Genomic DNA, 20728 nt, shown 5'->3' with positions numbered 1-20728 from the left:
ATTTGTATTTAAAGTTATATATTTCCCACTAATTATATCTTTAGCTGCAGTCCCAAAGCTTTAATTAGTAGTATGTTAGTTATCATTTACTTCAAGATATTTTATAATTTCCATTATAACTTCTTTCACCTATGGGTTATTTAGAAATGCATTTCAGTATTTCTAAGCATATGTGTATTTCTTCTCTTTGTAGTTCTGTCAGTGTTTATTTTCTACATTTAACAGCATATTACTAGCCACATAAAATTTAAATATATTTTATCTTCCTGGTGAATTGGACCTTTAATCAGCATGAAATGACTTAATGCTTTCGTTGGTTTTAAGTCTAATTTTCTCCAATATTAGTTTAATACATTACCTTTCTTATATCTTTTTTCTGTCAATTCCAAATCCTTCTGAATTTTGTTTTAGATTCTCTCTTACAAACAGCTTACAGTCTGTTCTGACAGTATATGTTTTAAATGAGCAATTAGTACATTTGCAGTTAATGTAATGTAACTCATATATTTAGTTTTAAACGTACCATCTTTTTTTTTTTGCGGTACGTGGGCCTCTCACTGTTGTGGCCTCTTCCGTTGCGGACCACAGGCTCCGGATGCGCAGGCTCAGCAGCCATGGCTCACGGGCCCAGCCGCTCTGCGGCATGTGGGATCTTCCCGGACCAGGGCATGAACCCGTGTCCCCTGCATAGGCAGGTGGACTCTCAACCACTGCGCCACCAGGGAAGCCCGACAATCTTATTCTGTACTTCTATTTATACGTCTATTTTTTCCACCTATACCTCCTTCTTGCCTTCTTTTGGGATGACTACTTCACTATTTTCCCCTTTATTAGCTTGTAAGTTAAATAACCTACTCTCTCTTCTTTTAGTGGTATCTTAGAAACAACAGCATACATTCAAATATCTTGGTAAGTTAATATATATCTTGCAATTCTCTCAGACAAAACAAGGACCTTAAAATACTCTAACTCATTTATGCCCTACCCGATTTATAAGCCAGTATTACCATGTATTTTAATTTTTAATCCCATTAGATTATATTATTGATTTATACAGAATATTTACCACTTACTTTATTCCTTCTTCTGCCTAAAACTTATCTTTCAGGATTCCCTTCAATTTTGCTTCATTGAAAATTGTTTCACCCCAGTCTTGAAAGATTTTGCTGGATGAAGAATTTCTTATTGAAAATTACCTTGTTTTAATACAATGAAGATTTCCCGCTGGCCTCCACTGCTCTTGAGAAATCAGCTTACAGTCTAATCGTAATTCTTTTGAAAGTAGCATTTTTCTGTGTGAATGCTTTTAATCTCTTCTCTTTGTCTCCAATGTTCTGCAGTTTCACTATGATGTATCATGGTGTGTTTTTCTTTTTATTTGCCCTAGATGGAATTCATTGGGCTTTTTAATATGATAGCTTTCATTAACATTAGAAGATTTTAAGTCATTTTCTCTTCACATATTTTTTCTGTTCCACTTTCTACTTCCTCTCCCTTGGAACTATACATAGAAGTATATCAGATATTCTCTCTAGTCTCACATGTTGCATTTATCTACCATATTTCTTCAGTTTTCTTTGATCTGTAACAGTTGTTCAGATTATCTTTCATGACTGACCCTGATGTTCTTGAGTAGGCCAGCTATTTAAGTTTGACTAGTATTTCTTCATGATTAGATTCACACGATGCATTTTTGGCAGGAATATCAAAAAAAACTTTGTTCTTTCAATGCATCACATTGAGAGTACATAATATCAACTTGTTTTATTATTGGTTAACTTTGATATCTTGGTTAAGGTGGTATCTGCTAGATGTTCTGCACTGCAAAGTTACTGCTCCCTTTGTAACAGACAAATACTGTGCAGAGATACTTATCAAGCTTTGTAAATATTGTGCTTTTCATCATATTTTTGACAGCCATTGAGGATTCTTGCCTGAAACAATTACTATGAGGGTTGTCAAGTGGTATTTTCAAATTCCATATTACTTCTACATTTACTAGGAAGAGCTTCCCTTCTCTCCATTTATTTATATCACTAAAGACTCACAAATCCTTACTGTACAGATTACAGTCCTTTGCTATCATTTATTTTTTTGCTCAAATTCCCAGATTTGGTGTGTGGGAGATCTTCATGTTGGCCCTTGTGTCCTTTTGACAAGTCCTCATCATTTTTTCAGCACCTCGTTAGTTTCTGGTACAAAAGGTTCCAGACTCTTTTTTTATTTTGCATGCTCCCACCTAGAATCAGTCATTTTACCATTCTCTTTTCACTGGAGAATGGTCATTTCAAAACCAAGACATAGCTGAAATTTTCTCATTGCTACTCAGATATCCACCTAGTAAATAAGGTAGAAAATGTATATATGTCCACTCACACATATCACTCAAGAAATACTCATTAGTTTTCCTTTTCTTCCCTGAAATTTAAGTCTAAATGACATCTACTAGGTACTGAGTGTTGAGTTTTTAAGAACGCACTCATACAGATATAGCCAGTATTAGTTACATTTTAGAATATTTTCTGGGATAAAAATATGCCCTTAATCATATTAGTTTATTTTCATTCTTGGAGTTCCCACATAATTTGTGCTACGTGTGAATTCCCAAACATTCCTGATCCTCTCCTAGGTTTCTCTAATTGCTTCCTATCCTGTCCCCCTGGGAAGCAGCACCTTGTTGCCTCCACAAAGGTCAGCAGCAGCAGTCCAGACAACATTTGAAAATAACTTAATAACCCTGAACTGCTGCTCCCCTTTGGACAATTTCCTTAGAGCATTAGTCCTTTGAACACTGACTTGGTTCCAGAAAATGTCCCTTTCTCAGTGGGAAGACTCGAAATCCCATTCAGTCTTCCCCTCCCTCATTCCAAAGAATAGGACGGAGGGTAGGCAGTAGAGAGAAGGAATTAAATACTTCTTTTCGGAAGAATGTAAGCTTGTGTGCGCACACGTATATATATGCACACACATAATTTGTTCTTTTAAAAAAATAAACAGTGCATTACAGAAATCAGTACTGACACATCATAAATTTTTAAAATCATGTACAAGACAGAAAAAAAAAATCTCTGCTTTCAGCAGTCTGGAAAGCTCCTAAGAATAGGTTCTATATAGAGCTTAGCCCGCTGTCAGCATTCAGGGGAATGATCACATCTCCTGCAATATCATTAACTCCTGAGTGAATGAAAGAGAAAAGCTTCCCTGTTCCTCCTGAATCTTTCAATTGCTTTTTCAGTTTTTCTTTCTCTGCTTATCCACATCCATCTTGGTCCCCAAAGCCATTGCCCGTCTGATAGTACAAAGAGTAATTTTTAACTTGCTTCTTTGTTGTTTTAGAAGGAATTTTTTGTTTTGATTCCTTTTTGTTTGGTTAATTTTTCTTGGTCTTGAGATTCTATTAAGGGATGTCATAGTTAGAGCCCATATAACCTCCACAGAGCAAAAGATGGGACTAAATCGTTTTTCTTTTCTTCTTTTTATAAATTTATATATTTATTTATTTTTGGCTGCATTGGGTCTTCATTTCTGTGCACGTGGGCTTTCTCTAGCTGCAGCGAGTGGGGGCTACTCTTCGTTGCGGTTGCGCAGGCTTCTCATTGTGGTGGCTTCTCTTGTTGTGGAGCACGGGCTCTAGGCACGTGGGCCCAATAGTTATGGCTCACGGGCTCTATAGCACAGGCTCAGTAGTTGCGGCACACGGACTTGGTTGCTCCACGGCATGTAGGATCTTCCCGGACCAGGGCTTGAACCCGTGTCCCCTGCATTGGCAGGCAGATTCTTAACCACTGCGCCACCAGGGAAGTCCCTACATTGCTTTTCTTTAAACTGAGGGCTTGTTCTATTGTGCCATACTGGTATTTCATTCAATGCTTGGGCTGGAAGTCCGAGATCAGGGTGCCAGCATGGTCACATGATGGCCCTCTTCCAGGTCACAGACGTCTGCTGTGTCCTCACAAGGAGGAAGGGTTTTTGAGTCTTTTTAAATGCTCTACTGTTGCCTTGTTTTATGTTTTTTTTAAGAAGTCTAGTGCAGGTCAACTTATTTAGCTTTTCTAAGTAATTTAGCCTTTTTGCCTAGAGGATATGAAGATTTCCTTCAGGACTGGAAGATATTTCCTCTATGTCTGAAGTCAAATAGTTTTATAATATGTCTCAGGATGGATTATTTGGAATTAATCTTTCCACTTATCAAGCAGGCCGTTTCAATATGTAGATTTGGGTCTTCTTTTACTTCTGGAATATTTTCTTGGATAATAATTTTGAATGTTAGCTATATCCCATTGTTTTGGTTTTTTTTAGGGGACTCCATTTATACATATGGTTATTTCTGCTTTGCTTATCTCCCATTTCAACCATTTTCTCTCTAACCATTTATATTCCTTTCTTTATCTCATTTTTAATCTCTTGGTTATTTTCCTGCCTTTCTTCCATGCCCCTTATTAAATTTTCACTTGAGTCTATTCTCCTTGGGCACTTTGTAATTCAGTCAATTTTATAATGATGTTTTCTTCCATTTCTCTCCTGCCTTCAGTTTATTCTTTTCATTAATTCCTAGCTTTTGGTCTTTCTGTTTTAAAATCTGAATATCTTATTCAAGTTGTTTTTTTGTTTTTGTTTTTATAGCCCCAAATGCTTATCTCCTTAATTCAGTCTGGAGTATTGTCTTAGGATTTTCTTCTGCATTATAGTTGTTTCTGGGGAAGAGGGTATCCTCAGCTAAAGTATATCAAATCAATTCTGTTTCCTTGTAGTAACTTTATAAAGACTTGTTTAGTTTCCTTCTTTTCATTTTGCAGGTTTGGACTACTCTAAAAGATTCCTAGTTCAGTGAAGCCCTCTTTTGTCAATGTACCAAAGTCCCATTTCTTTACTAGATTTCTTTTTTTTTGGTGGTGGTGGTGGTGTGAAGTAGGTATGAATCCTTTGTTGTTGTTTTTTTTTAATTTATTTTACAAGAGACATTGTTCTATGCTTTTACTTCCTATCCCCTTCACCACCTAATCACCAAGGGGGAACCACTCCCTTTTTGCCTTTTTATTCTCCAGAAACTCTACCTTCAAAGACTGCCTCATGCTTTGCACACACTTTTATGTTCCTATTCTTCTGATCTACAAAAAACCTTTCCAGTATTTTTCACATTCTTGAAATGGTTTTAGACCAATTTTATGGCTGCTGCTAACTCTCTGTTCCTCTCTCCTCAGAGCAGTTTTTCTCAGACTGCCTGCCCTTGCTTGACAGAAAGGTGTGGTAGTGCTTTGGTAGCTTTTACTTTTAAGTTACAGCTTTGAACATTCTTATCTTGCAGGTATGCTATCAACATGTTTTCTGTGCAGTTTTATTTGTTCTTGCTATTTTATATTTTGGGGAAGGTTACACGAGAAGATGTGGGTTTAAGCGTCCACCCATTGTCCAAGGCTACTTAGAAGTCACTGGCTTGAAATTTTTAGTACAACCTAAGCAACATGAACTCAGGCTATAAAACTGTATGAGTGCTGGCTTATGATAAATACACTGAAGCTATTTTAAACTGCAAAGAAACACAGTTAAAGACAGGCAATTTTCCTTACAAATTTAGTTGAGTTTCTAGTTCATTCTTTTGGGGGCCCAGATTTATGGGTAGTTGGTATATAGTAGGTTACCAACTTGAGTTGATTCTGAGCTTTGTCTTCTATTCTTGGACCTTATAATATATGAAAGCTAATTTTCCAAGTTTATATAATTCAGCAACTGCCTCTAAGCTTCAAGGTTCAGCTGACCTGAATTCCTACCTACATTTAGTATTTGGCCTCAATACTTCTTACTTTCAACAAGTTCACTGACACATCTAAAATGCTTATTATATGATATTATATGATATGCAGCATGATTATTTTTTTAGCAGAAAGGTCAAACTGTCTTACTGTCAGGAATGGAAACTTCTAATTTAACTTTCAAAATAAAATAGCTTTCAAAATCTGTGAATAATATATTTTAGTTGTGTTTTAAAAAATGAAATGACCTATGATTTCCATTATTTTAAGACAAATAACTCTGGTTACTACATAAAATGAAAAGCATAACAGTCATTTAGGTTAAACAGTACATATTACTATGCAAATTTCTATAATATAGTATTTTAAATTATGTCTACTTTTCTGCTTAAAATCTAGAAAAAGACTCAGGGCAACAAGTATGAACATGCCTTAATTAATTCTATGTAGTTTACACTTTCAAGTCTAAAATTTATAAAATAAGAACAATTCTAAAAAATATAAAATTCTTAAAGATAAACTGCAGAAAATGGAAAAATCTATGTTTACCACATAAATGAAATAAAACATCCTGGAAAATAATCAAAGGAAAATATTGCTGAGACTGTGTAATATTTAAGTCTCACTGTGGAAAGCTTAATGCTACTGACAAACCAAAATGTCACGGAAAAACAACTTTCTTACTCAATAAGTAAAAATGCGTTAAATTTATACATAGTAAATTTACTTTATTTTACTTATACCTAGTAAATTTACTACTAAAATAACTCAAAATAAATATAGTATTATAAACCTCCAAAAAGTTATTATTAAAATTATACAGATAATTTTCACTGTCCTAAAAGTGCCCTGTGTTCTGCCCACCCTCAGAAACCACTAATCTTTTTACTGTTTTCATAGCTTTAGCTTTCACAGAATGTCATATAGTTGGAATCATACAGTGTGTAGCCTTTTAGATTGGTTTCTTTCACTTGGTTATATGCATTTAAGGTTCCTCCATGTCTTTTTATGGCTTGATAGCTCATTCTTTTTAGTGATGAATAATATTTCATTGTCTGGATATACCACAATTTATCCATTTACCTACTGAAGGATATCTTGGTTGCTTCCAAGTTTTGGTAATTATGAATAAAGCTGCTATAAATATGCATGTGCAGGTTTTTGTGTTGACATGAGTTTTCACTGTGTAAATACCAGCACAATTGCTGGATCCATATGCTAAAACTATGTTTAGTTTTGTAAGAAACAAGCAAAATGTCTTCCAAAGTGGCTGTACCATTCTGCATTCCCACCAGCAATGAATGAGAGTTCCTGTTGCTCCACATTCTCATCAGCATTTAGAGTTGTCAGTGTTCCCAATTTTGGTCATTCTAATAGGAGTGGTAACTCATTGTTCTATCCGTTTACATTTCCCTGAATTTGTAGTGTCTTTAAAGAAATTTTTAAAATATTAGAATTGAGCTTTCGACCTGAAGAGCTACAGAGAAGTTTTTTTAATTTATGGATAAATTCTTGAAAATGTATATAGGAAGAAATTATTTTAAACTCCTAACTGGATAAGAACATATAAACAATTTTAAGTATCATTTCACAGTGAATTATTTGTATTTACTTCTGCATATGAATATTTCTCTTTTTCTACTAATCCAGAACACTTGAAATAAAATAAAAGCCCCATTCTGAAGACTTGATCAAAATGAGGTGAAGTAAAATTTCCCACCTTCCCCTTTGTGTTTATCTTTCTCTCTCCTTGAAATAAGATACTGTAAAATGGATTAATAAAAACCTGTGCTTTATTTCTCCACAAATCTAAATCTACCTCATTTCCTAACTAAAATATTTCCTGATTACTAGAGGGTTTTTAAGTATGGTCTAAAAGATTCTTGACAGAAAAAAAAAAGAACTTGAGAAAATAAAACAGTCAAATCTTGTACTTCCCCTAGATGTTTCATATTACCAATTTAGGGTTAAAAAAATAGTAGGTATTTAGTATTCAGTTAATGCTCTGTTTGGTGGTGGTGGTTGTCTTATTATAAAGAAAGACTTCGTAAGATTTTTCTTTGACAAAACCACTGCATGAATTCAGTGTAAGAGCTAGTACCAATAACTAACATCAATTTTATAACTTACTTCTGAGAGAGACCATTTACTCCTGTGGTTGAGGAGATGAATGAGTAGAACCCATAATTCTTTAATGCATGGACAGGGGCAATGGTGACTCATTAATGCTTCAGAAGGCCTAACCTGCAGGAAAGACCCAAAAAGAGTAACTTATAAGACAGCAGAACTTTACATGCCACATATCTCCCCAAATGTTTTAAAAGAATGATTTAGATGACTTAAAATTTATGCTCAATTACATAAAATTGTTTATAAAAAAACATACCATTTCATTAACTTTTAAAATAAATTTCCATTTAAAAAACAAAAGTACACAATGAATTTTATTTTCAACTTAAAAAAAACCTCTGCTTTAATCATCTAGCCCAATGGTCAGCAAAGTTGTTCTGTAAAGGGCTAGATAGTAAATATTTGAGGCTTTAATAGTGAAATAGTCTCTGTAACAACTATTCAACTCTGCCATTGTTCTACATCAGTCACAGATAATGGATAAAAAGGATGGGACTGTGTTCCAGTAAAATTTTACGTATAAAAACAGGTGGTGTGCTAGATTTGGCTGCAGGGCCATGGTTTCTAAACCTTGATCTAATCTATCAGCCAAATAAAAAGACTTCTAAGAAAATGATTAGAAAATAAATTTTGATTCTCTGTAATGCAGACTAAATTTTTTTGTAAGAACAAGTACAATTATTAGGAATTTATAAAGGTTAGGCAACTTTACCATTTTTGTAACAAATATACCCTCAATGGCCCCAAATAATACAGAGAATATGCACTGTAAGTATAGCCAGACTTCTGAAATTCATAATGTGTTCATTATTTCACATACTACATACACTTTTCTAACATAATACACAGTAAAAAAAAAAAACAACAGTAAAGACATTACTATATCATATCTGGTCAATCTACTAATTATATTAGTTGTAAATACACAGACTAGATTTAAACAATATTAAAAATAAATACATAAAACACAATCTAAATTTAAAAAAATTATAAATCCCAATTTCCCATAGGTAACATTTATGCTTGTAACCTGAAATAAGTGATTATTGTCAACAAATTTCCATTGCTTGAAAATAAATGAATACCATAGCACTTTCAAATCACTGTCTGCATTAAACACTATGATAAGCAATTTAGTAAAAACATGTAATTTCCCCCATGATTCTAGACCTTTTATGAAGACAACCAAACAAAACCTCTCTTTAAATATGTCAACTAACTTTAGCTAAGTACTCATTTATTTTATTATATAACAATAAAACAATAGATTATTAAAGGGCTGGTATCTATTTGAACAGAAATTAAATTTCCAATTATTATCATGAACATTCTGTTTTTATTTATTTTTGACAAATGGAAAAGGCTATTTTTTTTAAAACACCTCTAAAACACTAATTCCAGCCTGTTTTAAATGTTTACCTCAAATTCTTTTCCCAACCACCTCCCAAATAAAAATAAATATAAAATTAGAAGAATTAACAAGTAAGCCATTTTAGATTCTTATGGGTCAAACCACATGCATTAAGTACTGACTATTGCCATTAAATACCAAAAGTGCAAATGAACTCTTAAAACATTACCTTATCATACCTGTTGAGGGACAGGCTTATTAAATCACAAAGAAGATTTTCACAATGTTCTTCAAATAGGCTGACATTGGTTAAATTGTCACCTGCCAGATTCATAAACTGATGACTATATATAACTTGTTCTAAAAATGGAATAAGATAAATTCTGTTTAAAACTACAGTAGATTTTAGTAATTCAGAAGGAGGAAAGTGACTGTATACCTTTAAATTAACATAACAAAACTGCAAAATAACAGTTAAAAGCAAATGTTTTGCAAATAAAACTTTGAAAACAATTCCTTTCTTATACGAGCAGTGATAGACATTAGCTTAAAAAAGTTTCAATCCTCCCAAGTACCATTTAATAGATTTTCTTCATTTGGCCACCTGAAGAGCAACAATGCAACATCACTTCAAAGAAAAAAATACAAGACAGGAAACACCAGAAAATCTTTACCCATATTTCTAACCAATAAAGCCTTTAAAACATTATTCCTTTAACAAATACTGAAAAAATAACCATGTACAATTGTTTTTTGGCATGAAATAGAGTAAACCAAGGTAACGGATACCAAAATTTGAACCTGTCAGAGTAATTTCATCTGAGTATTGCTCTAAGAATATATTATTTGAAATACAGTCCACATGAGAGAGGAAATCATATGTTTGTGTACACCTTTATATGTTCACATGTATGTATATAAGTGCTTACAGATATACACATACACATATATGTATTTTCATATTATTAATGCATTGAAAAGTAGGTATTGAGGTAAAGGATATGTTTATTACCTAAATAATTAATAATTTACAACTACAGGAGACCTTAAGATGGCGGAGGAGTAGGACATGGAGATCACCTTCCTCCCCACAAATACATCAGAAATACATCTACACGTGGAACGACTCCCACAGAACACCTACTGAACGCTGGCAGAAGACCTCAGACTTCCCAAAAGGCAAGAAACTCCCCATGTACCTGGGTAGGGCAAAAGAAAAAAGAATAAACAGAGACAAAAGAATAGGGACGGGACCTACACCAGTGGAAGGGAGCTGTGAAGGAGGAAAGGTTTCCACACACTAGGAAGCCCCTTCACGGGCGGAGACTGCGGGTGGCGGAGGGGGAAAGCTTCGGAGCCGCGGAGGAGAGCACAGCAACAGGGGTGCGGAGGGCAAAGCGGGGAGATTCCTGCAAAAAGGATCGGTGCCAATCAGCACTAACCAGCCCGAGAGACTTGTATGGTCACCCGCCAGGACGGGTGAGGGCTGGGAGCTGAGGCTCAGGCTTCGGAGGTCAGATCCCAGGGAGAGGACTGGGATTGGCTGCATGAACAAAGCCTGAAGGGGGCTAGTGCGCCACAGCTAGCCAGGAGGGAGTTCAGTAAAAACTCTGGACCTGCCTAAGAGGCAAGAGACCATTGTTTCAGGGTGTGTGAGGAGAGGGGATTCAGAGCACGGCCTAAACGAGCTCCTGAGACGGGCATGTGCCACGGCTACCAGCGCAGACACCAGAGACAGCCATGAAATGCTAAAGACGCTGCTGTAGCCACCAAGAAACTTCTGTGCAAGCACAGGTCACTATTCACACCTCCCCTCCCAGGAGCCTGTGCAGCCTGCCACTGCCAGGGTTCCGTGATCCAGGGACAACTCCCACGGGAGAACACATGGTATGCCTCAGGCTGGTGCAATGTCATGCTGGCCTCTGCTGCCACAGGCTCCCCCGCATTCCTTAACCTCCCCGCAGCCTGAGTGAGCCAGAGCCCCCTAGTCAGCTGCTCCTTTAACCCCGTAATGTCTGAGCAAAGAACAGACGCCCTCAGGCGACCTACACACAGAGGTGGGTCCAAATCCAAAGCTGAACCCCAGGAGCCCTGTGAACAAAAATGAGAAAGGGAAACTACTCTCAGCAGCCTCAGGGCAACAGATTAATCTCCACAATCAACTTGATGTATCCTGCATCTGTGGAATAAGTGAATAGACAACAAATCATCCCAAAATTGAGGCGGTGCACTTTGGGAGCAACTGTAGACCTAGAGTTTGCTTTCTCGTCTAATTTGTTTCTGGTTTTATGTTTATCTTAGTTTAATCTTTAGAGTTTATTATCATTGGTAGATTTGTTTATTGATTTGATTGCTCTCTTCCTTTTTACTTTTTTTAATATATAGATACATATATTTCTTTCCTTCTTCTCTTTTTGAGAGCGTGTATGTGCATGCTTCTTTGTGTGATTCTGTCTGTACAGCTTTGCTTTCACCATTTGTCCTAGGGTTCTCTCTGTCCGTTTTTTTCTTTTTTCTTTTTTTTTTCTTATTATCACTGGTGGATTTGCTTTTTGGTTTGGTTGCTCCCTCCTTTCTTTCTTCGTTTTAATACTTCTAATTTTTTAAATCATTTTTTAATTCTTTATTTTAAGAACTTTCTTTTCTTTTCTTTATTTCTTTCTATTTTTCTCCCTTTTCCTCTGAGCAGTGTGCCTGACAGAGTCTTTGTGCGCCGGACGGGTGTCAGGCCTGTGCCTCTGAGGTGGGAGAGCCGAGTTCAGGACACTGGTCCACCAGAGACCTCCCGGCTCCACATAATGTCAAACAGCGAAAGCTCTCCCAGAGATCTCCATGTCAAAGCTAAGACCCAGTTCCACTCAACGACCAGCAAGCTACAGTGCTGGATATCTTATGTCAAACAACTAGCAGGACAGGAACACAACCCCACCCATTAGCAGAGAGGTTGCCTAAAATCATAATAAGGTCACAGACACCCCAAAACACACCACTGGATGCAGATCTGCCCACCACAAAGATAAGATCCAACTTCATCCACCAGAACACAGGCACTAGTCCCCTCCAACAGGAAGCCTACACAATCCACTGAACCAACCTTAGCCAGTGGGGGCAGACTCCAAAAACAACAGGAACTATGAACTGCAGACTGCGAAAAGGACACCCCAAACACAGTAAGTTAAGCAAAATGAGAAGACAGAGAAATATGCAGCACGTGAAGGAGCAAGGTAAAAACCCACCATATCAAACAGATGAAGAGGAAATAGGCAGTCTACCTGAAAAAGAATTCAGAGTAATGACAGTCAAGATGATACAAAATCTTGGAAACAGAATGGAGAAAATACAAGAAACGTTTAAGAAGGACCTAGAAGAACTAAAGAGCAAACAAACAATGATGAACAACACAATAAATGAAATTAAAAATTCTCTAGAAGGTATTAATAGCAGAATAACTGAGGCAGAGGAACAGATAAGTGACCTGGAAGATAAAATACTGGAAATAACTACTGTAGAGAAGAATAAAGAAAAAAGAATGAAAAGAATTGAGGACAGTCTCAGAGACCTCTGGGATAACATTAAACGCAGCAACATTTGAATTATAGGGGTCCCAGAAAAAGAGAAAAAGAAAGGGACTGAGAAAATATTTGAAGAGATTGTAGTTGAAAACTTCCCTAATATGGGAAAAGAAATAGTCAAGCAAGTCCAGGAGGCACAGAGTCCCACACAGGATAAATCCAAGAAGAAACATGCCAAGATACACATTAAGCAAACTAATACAAAGAAAAAATATTAAAACTACAAGGGAAAAACAACCATTAACATACAAGAGAACCCCATAAGGCTAACAGCTGATCTTTCAGCAGAAAACTCTGCAAGCCAGAAGGGAGTAGCAGGACATATTTAAAGTGATTAAAGGGAAAAACCTAAAACCAAGATTACTCTACCCAGCAAGGATCACATTCAGATTCGACAGAGAAATTAAAACCTTTACAGACAGGTAAAAGCTAAGAGAATTCAGCACCACCAAATCAGCTTTACAACAAATGCTAAACGAACTTCTCTAGGCAGGAAACACAAGAGAAGGAAAAGACCTACAACAAACCCAAAACAATTAAGAAAATGGTAAGAGGAACATACATATCGATAACTACCTTAGATGTAAATGGATTGAATGCTCCAACCAAAAGACATAGACTGGCTGAATGGATACAAAAACAAGACCTGTATATATGCTGTCTACAAGAGACTCACTTCAGACCTAGGGACACATACAGACTGAAAGTGAGGGGATGGAAAAAGACATTCCATGCAAATGGAGAACTGGAGTAGCAATTCTCATATCAGACAAAATAGACTTAAAAAAAAAGACTATTACAAGAGACAAAGAAAGACACTATATAATGATGAAGCGATCAATCCAAGAAGAAGATATAACAATTGTAAATATTTATGCACCCAACATAGGAGCACCTCAATACATAAGGCAAATGCTAACAGCCATAAAAAGGGAAATCGACAGGAACACAATAACAGTGGGGGACTTTAACACCCCACTTTAACCAATGGACAGATCATTCAAAATGAAAATAAAGAAACACAAGCTTTAAATGATGCAATAAACAAGATGGACATAACTGATATTTATAGGACATTCCATCCAAAAACAACAGAATATACTTTCTTGTCAAGTGCTCAAGGAACATTCTCCAGGATAGATCATATCTTGGGTCACAAATCAAGTCTTGGTAAATTTAAGAAAACTGAAATCGTACCACGTATCTTTTCTGTCAACAACACTATGAGACTAGATATCAATTACAGAAAAAAAGCTGTAAAAAATAAAAACACATGGAGGCTAAACAATACACTACTAAATGACCAAGTGATCACTAAGAAACCAAAGAGGAAATCAAAAAATACTTAGAAACAAATGACAAAGAAACCACGATGACCCAAAACCTATGGGATACAGCAAAAGCAGTTCTAAGAGGGAAGTTTATAGCAATAAAATCCTACTTCAAGAAACAAGAAACATCTCAAGTAAACAACCTAACCGTACACCTACAGCAATTAGAAAGAGAAGAACAAAACAAACCCCAAAGTTAGCAAAAGGAAAGAAATCATAAAGATCAGAATAGAAATAAATGAAAAATAAATGAAGGAAACAATAGCAAAGATCAATAAAACTAAAAGCTGGTACTTTGAGAAGATAAACAACATTGATAAACCATTAGGCAGACTCATCAAGAAAAAAAGGGAGAAGACTCAAGTCAACAGAATTAGAAATGAATAAGAAGTAACAACTGACACTGCTGAAATACAAAAGATCACGAGAGATTACTACAAGCAACTATATGCCAGTAAAATGGACAACCTGGAAGAAACGGACAAATTTTTAGAAAAGCACAACCTCCCAAGACTGAACCAGGAAGAAATGGAAAATATAAAGAGACCAATCAGAAGCACAAAAATTGAAACACAATCACAAGCATAGAAATTGAAACTGTGATTAAAAATCTTCCAACAAACAAAAGCCCAGGACCAGATGACTTCACAGGCGAATTCTATCAAACATTTAGAGAAGAGCTATCACCTATCCTTCTTGAACTCTTCCAAAATGTAACAGAGAGAGGAACACTCCCAAACTCATTCTATGAGGCCACCATCACCCTGATACCAAAACCAGACAAATATGTCACAAAAAAAGAAAAATACAGGCCAATATCACTGATGAACATAGATGCAAAAATCCTCAACAAAATACTAGCAAACAGAATCCAACAGCACATTAAAAGGATCATATACCATAATCAAGTGGGGTTTATTCCAGGAATGCAAGGATTCTTCAATATATGCAAATCAATCAACGTGATACACCATATTAACAAATTGAAGGAGAAAAAACATATGATCACCTCAATAGATGCAGAAAAAGCTTTCAACAAAATTCAACATCAATTTATGATAAAAACCCTCCAGAAAGGAGGCATAGAGGGAACTTACCTCAACATAATAAAGGCCTTATATGACAAACCCACAGCCAACATTGTTCTCAATCGTGAAAAACTGAAACCATTTCCTCTAAGATCAGGAACAAGACAAGGTTGTCCACTCTCACCACTATTATTCAACATAGTTTTGGAACTTTTAGCCACAGCAATCAGAGAAGAAAAAGAAAGAAATAAAAGGAATCCAAATCAGAAAAGAAGAAGTAAAGCTGTCACGGTTTGCAGATGACATGATACTATACATAGAGAAACCTAAAGATGCTACCAGAAAACTCCTAGAGCTAATCAATGAATTTGGTAAAGTAGCAGGATACAAAATTAATGCACAGAAATCTCTGGCATTCCTATACACTAATGATGAAAAATCTGAAAGAGAAATTAAGGAAACACTCCTTTTTAACACTGCAACAAAAAGAATAAAATACCTAGTAATAAACCTACCTAAGGAGACAAAAGATCTGTATGCAGAAAATTATAAAACACTGATGAGAGAAGTTAAAGATGATGCAAACAGATGGAGAGATATACCATGTTCTTGGATTGGAAGAATCAACATGGTGAAAATGACTATACTACCCAAAGCAATTGACAGATTCAATGCAATCCCTATCAAACTACCAATGGCATTTTTCACAGAACTAGAACAAAAATTTCACAATTTGTATGGAAACACAAAAAAAGACCCCAAATAGCCAACACAATCTTGAGAAAGAAAAACGGAGCTGGAGGAATCAGGCTCCCAGACTTTAGACTATACTAGAAAGCTACAGTAATCAAGACAGTGAGGTACTGGCACAAAAACAGAAATACAGATCAATGGAACAGGATACAAAGCCCAGAGATAAACCCACATACATATGTTCACCTTATTTTTGATAAAGGAGGCAAGAATATACAATGGAGAAAAGACAGCCTCTTCAATAACTGGTGCTGGGAAAAATGGACAGCTACGTGTAAAAGAATGAAAGTAGAACACTCTCTAACACCATACACAAAAATAAACTCAAAATGGATTAAAGGCCTAAATGTAAGGCCAGACACCATAATAACACTCTTCGAGGAAAACATAGGCAGAACACTCTATGACATAAATCACAGCAAGATCCTTTTTTACTCACCTCCTAGAGAAATGGATATAAAACGAATATAAACAAATGGGACCTAATGAAACTTAAAAGCTTTTGCACAGCAAAGGAAACCATAAACAAGACAAAAAGACAACCCTCAGAATGGGAGAAAATATTTGCAAACAAAGCAACTGATGAAGGGTTAATCTCCAAAATATACAAGCAGCTCATGCAGCTCAATATCAAAAAAACAAACAACCCAATCCAAAAATGGGCAGAAGACCTAAATAGACATTTCTCCAAAGAAGATATACAGATTGCCAACAAACACGTGAAACGATGCTCAACATCATTAATCATTAGAGAAATGCAAATCAAAACTACAATGAGGTATCACCTCACACCAGTCAGAATGGCCATCATTAAAAAAAATCTACAAACAATAAATGCTGGAGAGGGTGTGGAGAAAAGGGAACCCTCTTACACTGTTGGTGGGAATGTAAATTGGTACAGCCACTATGGAGAACAGTATGGAGGTTCCTTAAAAAACTAAAAATAGAACTACCGTACGACCCAGCAATCCCACTACTGGGCATATACCCTGAGAAAACCATAATTCAAAACGAGTCATGTACTACAGTGTTCATTGCAGGACTATTTACAATAGCCAGGACACGGAAGCCACCTAAGTGTCCATCGACAGATGAAAGGATAAAGAAGATGTGGCACTTATATACAGTGGAGTATTACTCAGCCATAAAAAGAAAGGAAACTGAGTTATTTGTAGAAAGGTGAATGGATACAGAGTGAAGTAAGAAAGAGAAAAACAAATACCGTATGTTAACACATATATGTTATCTAAAAAAGAAAAAAAAAGGTTCTGAAGAACCCAGAGGCAGGACAGGAATAAAGACGCATACGTGGAGAACAGACTTGAGGACGTGGGGAGAGGGAAGGGTAAGCTGGGACGAAATGAGAGAGTGGCATGGACATATATACACTACCAAATATAAAATAGATAGCTAGTGGGAAGCAGCCGCACAGCACAGGGAGATCAGCTCTGTGCTTTGTGACCACCTAGAGGGGTGGGATAGGGAGGATGGGAGGGAGACCCAAGAGGGAGGAGATATGGGGATATATGTATATGTATAGCTGATTCAGTTTGTTATAAAGCAGAAACTAACACACCACTGTAAAGCAATTATACTCCAATAAACATGTTAAAAAAAAAAAAGAAACCCTTTTAATTTGTAACGAAGTCAAGTAGTAAGCCTCTCTGTAGTTAGTCCTGACACTTTAAGACAGTAAGTGTTACGTTATAATATACACATCATTGTGTTAATCACAAAGACTGTTCTGAACATTAAAAATGCTCAAGTGCTTAAAAAAATAATAATTTACAACTATATAATATTTATAGAAAATTGCCAATTTGATAACGGAAACTAAAGGTGTCAAAGAGCAAGACCAAGAAATAAATAGGCAACATGTGAAATAAGATTACCATCCATAATATACAAACCTCTACTAATTAATTAAAGAAAGGCAGGAAAGAATGAAACAAGAGATAAAACAAGTACTTTGCAAAATATAATGAACAGGTAATTAATAAAGCAAATATAAAAAGACAATAAAATTAAAGATGCTCCACTTCACTGGTAATCGGGAAATTGCAAAAACAGAGACTCAGTATCATTTTTCACGCATTAGTTGGCAAAAAATACGATTAATAATATCCACTACTGGCAAGAGTATGAGGCAAAGGCATGTTCACAGTTAGTGTACATAAATTGTGGAAACTTAATATACAACACCAGAGAAGCATATAAAATACTAAAAGTGCAATGTGCCACATCAATTCCAAAAACCTAATCTATTAAATAACTTGTACAAGTATTCAAAGATGTATATCTTATATCTACATAAGGATGTTCAATGAAATATTATTTGTAATACCAAAATAAACAGAAGTAACTGAAATATCAAAAAATAGACTTGGCTAAATAAATTATGATAGGTCCATAAAACTGTATGAACTAACATGAACAGATCTCTAAAAAACTGTTAAATGAAACCCTACATAGGACAATATGATGATACCATTTGTGGTTAGAAAGAAAAACAAAAACCCTACCTATGAGTTTCCATATATGTATACTAATAGATAGTAAGTATGGATGGATGGATAAATGGACCAAGCCATTGCCAGTAGTTATCTCTAGAAAAAAGAAGTAAGACCTTCACTTTTTAGTTTGGTTACTGTTTGATTAAAAAAATAATAATAATCAGAAAGCACTTATTGTATAATTTTAAAAAACAATTTAGATTAAAAAACATTTACATTAAAAAAGGACATAAATCAGAAATCCATAAACTTACTCAATTTTTCACCAAGCATGTGAAGAATTTCCAGCACTAGCCAATGGATATCTAAGTGGAGATGTAACAAATGCCATGATGGTGGGAAAAGCTGTGAATGACATTAAAAACTGTGACTGAAAATTCATAACACTTTATTAGGTATTTTATAGCATGTCACAACACTCCTCCATAATGCACAAGTTAACCTAACACTATTTAAAAGCTCAAGAGAAACCTCTGTCTTGTTCATTAGAGGATTTTTTCACTGGAGATCTTTAAAAGCAAGATATATTCTTAACTGATGTTGTTTAAGACAGACCCACCTTGGGGCTGCTGAACAGACTTGTATAGTAAAGGCCCCTACCAACCAACTGAGATTCTACTACAGCTGCAAGGCAGTAAATGAATTTCTTTAAACACTTATTTTCATGATTTTGTTTTAGACTTTAGCTAGGAAATATGTTTTTAAATGTAATGAATACCCAGGAACTTCCATAAGATATTTTAACAAGAACTTCTGGATTATCATTTAGACACTACTGTCATGCCCATAAAGAAACTAAAGTTAAAAGTGGTGAAGAAATTTACCCCTCAATTAATGCTTTAGGATTCAAACCTAATTCTACCTGATTCAAAAGCCAGTGCTCTTTACTGTGCTAGCAGATTATCAATAAACTTTCTCCAGTCAACATTTCGAATCACTAAAATAATACAATGATACATACTTTTTATTAAAACAACTATGATGAATGATGGAGAGGGGTCTTGCCTTATCAAACATGCAAACAAAATAAAACACAACACTAATAAAACAGTGCTGCCTCAGGAATAGATAGTAAATAGCAAAAATAGGGAAGAGAGAAATGGATACACATGATATGTCAAATCAGTGGGGAAAGCATAGGTCATTCAATGAGACAGGATTATTAACTTATTCATCTGTAAGAAACTAGATTTCCTACCTCACAGTACATTTTTTAAAAAGAGATAAATTAAAGAGATAAATGTAAAAAAAAAAAGTATGTTTTTTACAATAACATAGGAATGATACCAAAGAAAAAAACTGATAAATATAACTATATAAAAAAACTTAAATCATCTATCTACCTAGCAAATCAGCTTAACTGCTGAAAAAAAAGATAAATGAAAATATTCGTAATACATCATACCAACAAATAGTATCTCTAATTTTAAAAAGTCCCTAAAAAAGTATAAAAGACAGATGCTCAACTGTAAATACCAATTAAAGCATTAGCCTTCATATATGAGAATGGTAAAATATAGGAAATATATAGAGTCTTGAAAGATGCTTTTTATTTTATGATTTTTTCGTTTTGCTGATATTTCAGAAGAGAACAGTATTTCAGCATATGATTTTTTTGTTTATGTGTTAAAGACTCCATTCCCCTGCTTTAAAAATTCAGTCTTCTGATCTTCAAATAACCTATACTTTCAAGTCTGTCTAATTAAAAGCCTATGAAAGGCAAAACCTAGTTTGAGGACACTTGCACACATTTTTTTATTTCTGCTGCTAGATAAATTATTAATTTTAATTTTCTTAAGCATTTGATGGATATTCAGAAAATAAAAATCAGTCCAATTTACAGAGACTAAAAAGAAAGAAAAATATCCCTCCCAGCACAATCCACCCACGAATCTTTATTAACTGACATGATTAAAAACAATTACCTATTTGGTTTCTATGGATTAGATATATTCACCTGTGAATTCAGTTGGAATTCTATTTACTTTTATTATTACATATATTGATCCCTAATAAGAAGAGTCAATTTTTTATTATTGTTAAATTTCACAGAAATAGAAACATTTAATTGTATCTTGTATTTTGGCAAAGACTCGTTCCTAAAAACTGAATGTTATTAAAATTGGTGAAGTCAAAGAGAGGAGATTGAGAATTCAGGGAATGCCACGGGAAATTATAATTTGTCACTCACAGCAGCTCACATTTTCCTATGAAGAATTTGTTAATTACATCCACAGGTTGGATCATGCTAACACATTTTTATAAACCAAACCAGAGAGACTGATCATCACAGGTAGGAA

General features: G+C 35.1%; 1 protein-coding gene across 6 annotated transcripts in view; it reads right to left on the bottom strand.

The window, feature by feature from the left end:
- MMS22L (MMS22 like, DNA repair protein) overlaps nt 1-20728 on the bottom strand; it is a 171843-nt gene that overhangs the window by 139076 nt on the left and 12039 nt on the right. For all 6 annotated transcript variants that reach the window (XR_007470410.1, XR_007470411.1, XR_007470408.1 and 3 more), the window contains exons 7-9: nt 18683-18773; nt 9461-9591; nt 7881-7994 (exon numbers count right to left, since the gene is read on the bottom strand). Coding sequence is in view for 2 of the 6 variants with exons in the window: in XM_004264796.4 (XP_004264844.2) it covers nt 7881-7994; nt 9461-9591; nt 18683-18773 (336 nt within the window). In the remaining 4 variants the exon portion in view is untranslated. The remainder of the gene's footprint in view (nt 1-7880; nt 7995-9460; nt 9592-18682; nt 18774-20728) is intronic.

Source organism: Orcinus orca, chromosome 12 (assembly GCF_937001465.1).
Source record: "Orcinus orca chromosome 12, mOrcOrc1.1, whole genome shotgun sequence".
Lineage (NCBI taxonomy): Eukaryota > Metazoa > Chordata > Mammalia > Artiodactyla > Delphinidae > Orcinus > Orcinus orca.
Note: the sequence above shows the minus strand (reverse complement) of the source record. Positions and strands in the feature narration are given on the sequence as shown.